General features: G+C 36.2%; 1 protein-coding gene across 2 annotated transcripts in view; it reads left to right on the top strand.

Moving 5' to 3' along the window:
• The window catches only part of LOC115619069 (cadherin-11-like), an 86,132-nt gene extending 76,889 nt beyond the window's left edge, over nucleotides 1–9,243 (top strand). For both annotated transcript variants that reach the window (XM_030511090.1, XM_030511091.1), the window contains 4 exons: nucleotides 31–152; nucleotides 728–845; nucleotides 7,498–7,749; nucleotides 8,747–9,243. In XM_030511090.1, the coding sequence (XP_030366950.1) occupies nucleotides 31–152; nucleotides 728–845; nucleotides 7,498–7,749; nucleotides 8,747–9,243 (989 nt within the window). The remainder of the gene's footprint in view (nucleotides 1–30; nucleotides 153–727; nucleotides 846–7,497; nucleotides 7,750–8,746) is intronic.
• The last annotated feature ends 450 nt before the right edge of the window (nucleotides 9,244–9,693 follow it).

The following is a 9,693-nucleotide window of genomic DNA, read 5'->3' on the forward strand; positions in this document are numbered from 1 at the left end:
CTTTCATTTCAGTTTTGCTTGCTCCTGTAGACAAACAACACCGGGAAGCCAAAGTTCCAGTTGCAATTAAAGTTGTTGATGTCAATGACAATGCTCCAAAATTTGCAGCAGCCTATGAAGCGTTTGTCTGTGAGAATGCTCGAAGCAATCAGGTATGTCTGTGCCCACCACCTTCCCTGTGCATTAATTCCTTTCTTCAGGGTATTTGCCCAGTTTTCTGTTGGCAGCTCAAATGAGTGCTTATGAGAAGAATCACAGTACAGTGCTTGTAGAATTTAGCCTACAAATTTATACCTGAATGATCTGTGAGGAAGAGGTGTTAGTATCACACAGAAATATGGTTCTATGCATTATCTGCACTTTTGCAGTTAGTGTAGCAGTTTGAAAAGGCCATTGTACTTAACTCCCTCTGAACTGCTGATTTTTCTGAAGAATTTTATTTAGTCTATTAAGTTATCGCTAGCACATATTTGTATATAAGAATGCATATATAGGTGTATACTTTTACATCTATAATTCTGTGTTGGATAAATGTAATAGCAAATAAAGATTGTTTGCTCTTTTTTGAGTCTGCTCTGTGTTTATAATTATATACATTTGTTGAGGTATTTCGGGGGTTTCTGCTGTTTCAAAGTTGTTTGTATTCAAGAGATTTCTCAGAATGCTGTCTATATGTGATGTATCCAGAGAAGGAGCTATTTGTTTACAGAGTACTTTTCTTTTACAGCAATTTATTACAATTAGTGCTGATGACAAGGATGACTCAGCTAATGGACCAAGATTTACCTTCAGTTTACCACCAGAAATTATTCATAATCCAAATTTTACACTCAGAGACAACAGAGGTTTGTGTGAAGATTCCCTCTATAGTAGAGTCCAAAGAAATGACAAAGTAAAACTAATGGCCAACATAATGTCATGCAACAGCATTTTCATTAGCTTTGACAGTTTCTCTTTTCCATAGATTTAGTGGAGGAAGGCAGAAAAAATACAGCTGAAATACAAGGATGTCCTTGAAATAATGTAATGCTTGTTAACTCACGCTCATATTCTTGAATACATATTTTAAATTGCGTAATAGTACCCTACATGAAAAATCACTGCCATTTTATATCCCAGGAAGCAGGCTAAAAACACTGACAAAAACATTCACTAAATGTAAATGGAAGATCTCCTCTAGAGAAAACTTACTTGTTAAGCTAAAATTAGCTGAGGCAGGATAAATTGTTAGGTTGCTTGCATTTGTTCACTTTAGTCTGCTTGCTAGTTTTTGTAAATTATGGATCACAAGAGACATGAACTAAATTCCTAATAGAATATAATCACTGCCATGTTAACCTTTTGTAGGATATACAAATGTGGATTTCTGTTCTAAAACCTACCCAGACTGGGTGTATCTCAGGATATGGGTATACTGATCCCTTTGCCAGTTTTCTATTCATGAACTATAGTATAGCCTTGCATTCAGATTGTTAAGATATTAGAAATTTGTAGTCAGAAAACCCCAGGCATAGGTGAATGTCAAAACTTACTTGATCATCTAACATAATAGCATCAATGAACCTAACTTGCTAGTGGTTGAGAAATCCAGAGAGGGGTAAACAACAAAAAAAAAAAAAAAAAAAGGTTCAGCAATTATATGTATTTATTGTATTTATTTAATGGTAATCAATTGGATATTCTCATTTAGTGTTAATTTGTCATTTTCCTGTACAGGGAAAAAACTGCTTCAGATTCTAAGAAATTAATTTTAACTAACAAGCTTTAATGTTTGAAGGAAACAATTTTTTTTCTGAAAAGTAGAACTCAATTGAACTGCTTTAAATAATGAATCCAAATGAGAAGTACAAAAGGCAACATAATCCAGATATGTGATTTCAATAAAAACTTTTTTCTCTTGAGTGTTATGTTGTGGCATACTTTATATCTCTGTCAGCATCTGAAGTGAGGGTAATTGTCATCAGAGTTCCCAAACAAAATTCCTGTTACTCTTGAAGGATCAAAGTAATACTCTTGCCTAGCGCTTGACACTTGTACATATGTAAGCAATTCATAAAGGATCCAGTGGAGGGGATACATTTATTCTCTTTAAAGTAGTAAAATACAATTTTTGAAAAATTGATGACTATTTTTAGAGAGAAGTAAATTAAAATGCATTCTTTGCTTGAGATCCCGAGGCCAAGTTTCTCTTTAAAAGATATTTTGTGGTCACCTTATCAAACTGAAAATGGATTACATTTTAAAATCTAACAGAGGAAGGTCAGAATTGAGATGCTCTGATACAGATGCAGGCAAATGGTATTATGGTTCCTGACTCCAGACAATTCCACTAATCCTTCATTTCCATATTGCAGCAAATAATTAATTCTTTTTTTAATGATAAAGTTAACCCAGATAAAAATGTTTTGTAATTGAAATTATGATGACAGTTGAATGTAGTGACTGTACCTGACAATACTGCAAAAGGTTATTTCAACAAGACAGTATTTAAGGATTGAATCTTCCTGTACAATTTTGTGTTTGGGAAATTACTAGTGCAATGAAATCCATCAATTTCCATTCTGCCTTTCCCTCATTTTTGTACAATCCTCAGTGCAATGATGTTGTTAATTTAACTATTTCGGGGGGGGGGGGGGGGGGGGGGATGTTAAGTAAGTTATGGTAGAGAGCAAAATAAAAAAGTTAAAATTCTATGTAGTTCCATATAAAAAAAACAGTCTCATACTCTGTTACCATTTGCAAGTCAAATAATTTACATGATCATTTCAACTTTGGGGTTTCTTTTAGTTGTAAATCTGCATAGTCTATATACCATGCCACTGCTTTCAGAGGGAATTGCTAGTTTCAAAGAAAAATGGCTTTATTAACTGTGGAGAACAGTTAATGAAAACTCCAATGTTTGGGTCTATTACAGAACTTCAAAGTTAATAGAGTCATATAATTATCATTTAATAGTTTCTTTCTACCAGCTCCTAAAAGTAATCACATATTGCAGTAATCCAAAAAATGTAATCACATTCTACATCCTATTAATAGCCTACTGTGTTACCGAGTTTTTCAGCTGAGACTATCTTCCATAGAAAACATGAGATAATGGCTTATCACATGCTGTGATAAAACACTGAATTACTTTTGTGCTGTTTACTTACATTATACCACGTAAATAAACAGCACTGTGTTTACCCAGGCTCTGTCCAATTTTCCTCCCATTGAAGCCAGAGCTTCAAAAGAGCAGTAAAGGCTCATGATACTTCACAGCAGAGAGATGGATTTTTAGCAAATGGATTTCCTGCTTTTAATCCTGCTTGGTCTTAAACTGAAATGCCCTTTACTCAGGCTCACTCACCTTGCATGGAGGCCTGGAACATAGCCAGTGTTGCTAGAAGGATTGCAGCTACCTTGCTTTACCATGCTGCACAAGGACAAATTACACTGGAGTGGCAAAAGCGATGTGTAGTGATGTTCTCAAATACACAAGACGATAGTGCTTTACAAAGACTGAAATTAAATTTGTGAGTCCACTAAAATCAGTGACTAAAATCTGCTTTTTTAATAGAAACATCCTCTGGCTCTCAATTTCAGACCTTTTAATCAAGACATTTTGAAACATATTAACAATAATATTACAGGAGTTTGCCATGGATTATTCACAGCAATTGTTAGTGCCTAGTAATGATTTTAAACAGTTGGACCCTTGTAATGGTTTAGGTTTCTTGCTGAATCAGCACTCACACTGATGTAGGTGAATAATGTTCACACTGCAGTCAGCTTCTTTAATCTAGAAGCCTACTTACATGATATGTATTTATTTGTTAACAAGCACTCAACAGCTAAGCTAAATTTGCCTGTATGTAGAGGAAAAATTGGAAAACCATCGATAAGACCACCAGAGAAAAAGACAAAAATCAAAGGTCAGGAAGATCACTATAAAGATCACCATTAAGTAATGCAATTTGAAGTTCTAATTATGAAGATTTCATGGAGACTATAGGTAATCTTCACTTACAACACTTCTGTATATTGGATATCCCAGACAATACAAGCTGGAAAAATGAGACCATGTATATTTGTCTGGATTGTGTTGAGAAGGCTATTTTCATCCTTCTGTCTTGTGTTAACCCCCACTGTGTTTGTTAAGACTGTCAGTCAAGTAGCTCCCTTATGTGTTAAGTAATAGTTTTAAGCTGGTATTGACATTTAACTTGTTTCCTGGCTTAAAAAATGTCATTATACCTGGATTATAGTTATACTCCCAGGACTTGAAAATAATGAAAAAGGAAGGATGAGAATATTAGTTAGGATTATATGTTATCTTTTATCTAGGTAAAAGAGTTTTTTTCTCCTTATGGATATTATGTTTCTTTTGAATGTGAGAAGTGAATATAAACAGAAAAATAGTTTAAAAAATGACCTTTTAGGGTTGATATATGGTAGTCCTTTCCAAACTTTAGTCAGACATGTTGATTGGCTTTTTCTTTTTAAAAAAAAATTATATTAAACTAGAAATCGTTTAAAGTTAAACCAGATAAATCAGCCATTGGATCAAATTCAGCCTTAGCGTAATGTTATTGACTGCAGTGAAATTGGCCAGTATGTATAATAACTTAATAAGTTGCCATCCTTTTCTTATTTCTAGGTAGGAATACTATTTAAGCTGCCAAAATTTAAGAAAAATAGAATATGTTATAATAAAAAATGCATAGCAAACAGACTAAATATACTAATGTATGATATCACCTGTGTTTCTTTCCATATTGTCTTTGCAGACTCTAGGCAGTTGTAGCTTAGCCCACTGTTAATGTAAGGTTTTTTTGCCACAAGAATAATCTGTCCTATTGTGATCTTTCATTTAATAGAGCAGATCTTTGTTCTCATATTGAGGAAATGAAGTATTAAATGCATTTTAGAGAACTCTGTGGAATAGTTTTATTCTATATCAATATTTATTAGTTCATGTATTAGTTGATAGGTTAATAGATATTAGATGTTACATTTCTGTTTATACCAAATTGTTGTGACCCCATTAATTTAAACTCCTAAAATAAAACTCCTATTACACAGACACTGGTATTACTAAGGTCCTTTAAAAAATTGTGCCACAAAGCCTAGCTGGTGTCATGGTTTAAGCCCAGCCAGTAACTCAGAACCATGCAGCCGCTCACTCACTCCCCCCCTTCTTCCCCCCCCCACTCCCAGAGGGATGGGGAGGAGAATCGAAAGAATGTAAATCCCATGGGTTGAGATAAGAACAGTCCAGTAACTAAGGTATAATACAAAACTACTACTACCACCACCACCAATAATAATAATGATAAGGGAAATAACAAGGGGAGAGAATACAATTGCTCACCACCCGCCGACCGATACCCAGCCCGACCCGAGCAGCAATCTGGGCCTTCCGGGTAACTCCCCCCGGTTTATATACTGGGCATGACGTGCTGCAGTATGGAATACCCCTTTGGCTAGTTTGGGTCAGGTGTCCTGTCTCTGCTTCCTCCTAACTTCCCCTCCTCCCTGGCAGAGCATGAGACTGAGAAAGTCCTTTATTGGAGTAAACATTACTTAGCAACAACTAAAAACATCGGTGTCATCAGCACTGTTCTCAGACTAAAGTCGAAAACACAGCAATATACCATCTACTAAGGTGGTGAAAAATGACTGCTACAGCTGAACCCAGGACAGCTGGGCAAATGGTTAGAAAGACTCTGAAAAGAGATGAATGGCACCTCCAAAAACCACAAGTAATAAATAAATAGATCTTTATCAGCTTCTCTGTCCTTAGCAAATATGACCATTATGTAAAGGAGAAGTTAACAAGCTGTTTTCGATCCAGACACTATTTTTGTGAGACTTCAGTATCAGAAAGATTACAGTTCTGTCATGCCAAGGTAATAACCAGGCTGGGCATCCTGTGTGGTGGTCCTGGCAGGAGAGTTATAGATATGGGGAGATTAATTAATTGGGCATGTAACAAACAGATCTTATCTAGGGCAGTCCTAAATGAATTTCATCCTTTCTGGTTTGGTCTGCAGAAGTTACTAGTGGAAGAGTTAGACAAGCAGGGCTCTAGTGCAATCATCCTTCTCATCCCATAAATTGACCTGGGTCCACCAAATCTGGGGACAGTTTCAGACCTCTTCTTACATCGGGGTACTGCCTGCAAGGGTGGTTAATATAAGGCCAGAGTACTTCCAGTATAATTTATTCACAAACCTTTATAGAAATAGCAGCGATTAGAACATTAAGACAGGTTTTATGATTTGTATTATTAAATTCTGGAATTTATGCTGACTCTTCAACAGGAAAATGATTAATCTTCTGCAGTACCCCGAGGCAATAGTAAAATGGTACCATAGGAGGTGAACAGCCCTCCCTTAGTAGATAAAAGAACCTTTTTTTTTCTTTCCATTATATAGTGAAAAATAAAGAACAGACAAAACAGAAAAGGTTGTGTGAAGTAAATCCTCATCCAAAGCTAGCTTTTGAAGGTCTGAAAACCACGGATACAATTGTTTCATTTTATTTACTTCAGGATGTTTACAATTTTATAAACTTTGGTTCAGTCTGAGAACTGAGAAACAAGGAGCACAAAGAAAAGCTGTTCATGTTTCCTAGCCTTTGTTTGGCATGGCTGGGAGCAGGAAGCACTCCTGGACATCTCATCCCAGTGTTTCATGTCACATACTTCCCTTTCAAATGCTTTTGCCCCAGGAAATGTGCAGGACTATCCAAAATGACCTTCTGTGCTGAGATGGCACCAGGAGGCCCATGGCAGGCAACCACTCCATGAGAACAACTGGAAATAGTGTTATAGCAATACTTTATCTCTTTGTCATATCCACACAATTCAAAATGTGCCCAGACATACTGTGCATGTGTGATCAAGCTCTCTGAATTCTGGCTGGAATTATCCAGGTTCTGATAAAATACTGCTTGCTTTAGTATTTCTTACTGAAACAGGTCAACACTGAGGCTCAAATCTACTAATAGACGGCAAATGTTGGCTTTCATTTTAGTGGGAGTGTCATTAACACAGGCCATTTTGGTGCAGATTTCTGCCTTCCATTCCTGTAGGTCTGACACCAAGAACAATAAATCAGGGAGTTTTCTTTTTTTCCCTCCACTGAAGGCTTAATTCTGGAAAGAGACTGAAACCAGCTCAAACAGCAATACCAAGGCCCAGTTGTTCTGGTAGTTGACGAAGTATTGTGTTTCCCAGAAAGTTAGTGGGGTGCTAAAAGGAAGTACTAACAGATTTTTTTGTGTTCCTTGTGTTACCCTGAACACCCCAAAATAATTAAAATTGAGTGTGGTATGGAATGAATGAAACAGTACTGTAATTGCTCTTGGATTGTTAAGAAGGGGATACTTTGTACTAGTTTATTGTACAAATAATGCTAAGGCATCTGAAAATTCATAGCCATTGTAGCAAGATTTTTTTCAATATTTACTAAGAGGGTGACTGTGGAAAAAATGATGACTCTCTTCTTTAAACAGATAACACAGCAAGTGTTCTTGTTAGACGTGAAGGATTTAGTCACCAAAAGCAAGATTTATATCTTCTTCCTGTTGTAATAAGTGATGGTGGACTCCCGCCTATGAGCAGCACCAACACCCTCACCATTCGGGTCTGCAGCTGTGACAGCAATGGCTCCTTGCTCTCCTGCAATGCCGAAGCCTACATCTTCAATGCTGGATTAAGCACTGGAGCTTTAATTGCTATTCTTGCTTGCATTGTGATTTTGTTAGGTAAAAAAGTTCTTTACTTATTACTCTTCTATATTTGTTTGTGTTAAAGAAATTAACTTTGCCTTCAGCTCCAAGATGGATAAATGAATCTTAATTTCTTAGCTTTTATTTTTTATAGGAGGTACTAATCTGCCTGGCTGAAATGCAATATTTGATAACTGCAATAGCAAACACCAGTGAATTTGTCTAAGTGTGCTCAGAGAATGTCCTTTTGTTGCCTGATATCAGTTAATTGGGGACACTGTTCAAAGTAGGTCATGACATACGGTTTTAAGTTTTGTCATCTTCCCTGGATGACAAGTTCCTTATTGAAGTCAGCCAGGATTAATGGCTCCTGCCAGCTATTTCCCTCTAACTCCTCTTGTGTTTAAGATGAATAGCTCAGAAGACCTGCTTTTAAGAAAGTGCTGTAAAGCATTTCCTGATGATTTAAAAATACTTATATAAAATGTTTTAATTTGCCTATAGCAATTTATAGTCTTTTTTTTGTTATGTATTTTAAGTTATCTTATAGAAATTTGAAGTGAGAAGGAACACAACAGAGGCATGTGTTTTGAAGTGTTGCTTAAGAAAAATTCCATTTTTGTGGAAACGAAACATGGAATTAGAGTTAAGCTTTGGGCATACAGGAGAGAGTAAAGATTCATCTTTGTTTTGTTGCAGATGTACATCTGATTGGGCTGCTCAAAAGCAGCGTCACTGTTCATGCAGCACTGGTGGCCCATAAACGCTTTTCTTGAATTAGCTTTGCAGTAATGAGCAATTAGTAAGAGCAATGGCATTTAGCCCAAACAGAAAGCCTCAACTCAGTATGTTCAATTCTGTGTACAAACACGAATGCTTTTACCTAGCTAGGTATGCTAAAAACGCAGATGTTAGCAAAAACACATGATGAAGTGCAGCACAAAAGCTGAGGTTTCAGTGAATACATTAATCTGTTCATAAATGAGCTAGTGTTTGAGAGTGCAGTCTAACTTGCCTTTTTTTCTTTTCCTAGTCATTGTAGTGTTGTTTGCAACACTGAAAAGGCAGAAAAAAGAACCTCTGATTGTTTTTGAAGAAGAAGATGTGCGAGAGAACATTATTACTTATGATGATGAAGGTGGAGGAGAGGAAGATACTGAAGCTTTTGACATAACTACTTTGCAGAACCCTGATGGCATCAATGGATGTATTCCTCGTAAAGACATAAAACCTGAGTACCAGTATATGCCAAGACCAAGGCTTTGGCCGGCTCCCAATAGCATTGATGTTGATGATTTCATCCACACAAGAATACAAGAGGCTGATAACGATCCAACTGCTCCCCCTTATGACTCTATTCAGATCTATGGCTATGAAGGAAGAGGCTCAGTGGCTGGTTCACTTAGCTCATTAGAGTCAGCGACAACAGATTCTGATTTGGACTACAACTATCTACAAAATTGGGGACCTCAATTCAAGAAACTTGCAGACTTGTACGGCTCCAAAGACACTTTTGATGATGATTCTTAACAACAAAGTTTAAGATTTGGCCTTAAGAACTGTGTCCGATGTTCTGAAGAATCCAGAAGAAATGTAAGCAGGTATTTTTTTAAAAATCAAGAAAAACATTTAAGTTTGGCAGAGAGGATTCCTTTGATTAAAAAGGACGTAGAAGTGGTAAATACTGTGAAGTACCTTTTCCTACAAAAGGCAAATATAGAAGTTGGCTGCCAACTTCACTAAAGGAAAAAACCCACTTACAAAATGCAAAATATTTAAATGAAGGAAAATGCTAAAAGCAAACTTACAAATAAGGGAAATATTTTATGTATTATGAACATCTAAATCTTTTATGTCAAAGAAGCTTCCACAAATTAGAAAAGATAACAGTTGAGCTGTAATTTTGCCTTAAACTATGGACACTCTATGTGGCAGTGCATTTTTAAACTTGAAATATATAAAATTCAGCCAGCTTAAACC

This window comes from Strigops habroptila, chromosome W (genome assembly GCF_004027225.2).
Source record: "Strigops habroptila isolate Jane chromosome W, bStrHab1.2.pri, whole genome shotgun sequence".
In the NCBI taxonomy this organism is placed as follows: Eukaryota; Metazoa; Chordata; class Aves; order Psittaciformes; family Psittacidae; genus Strigops; species Strigops habroptila.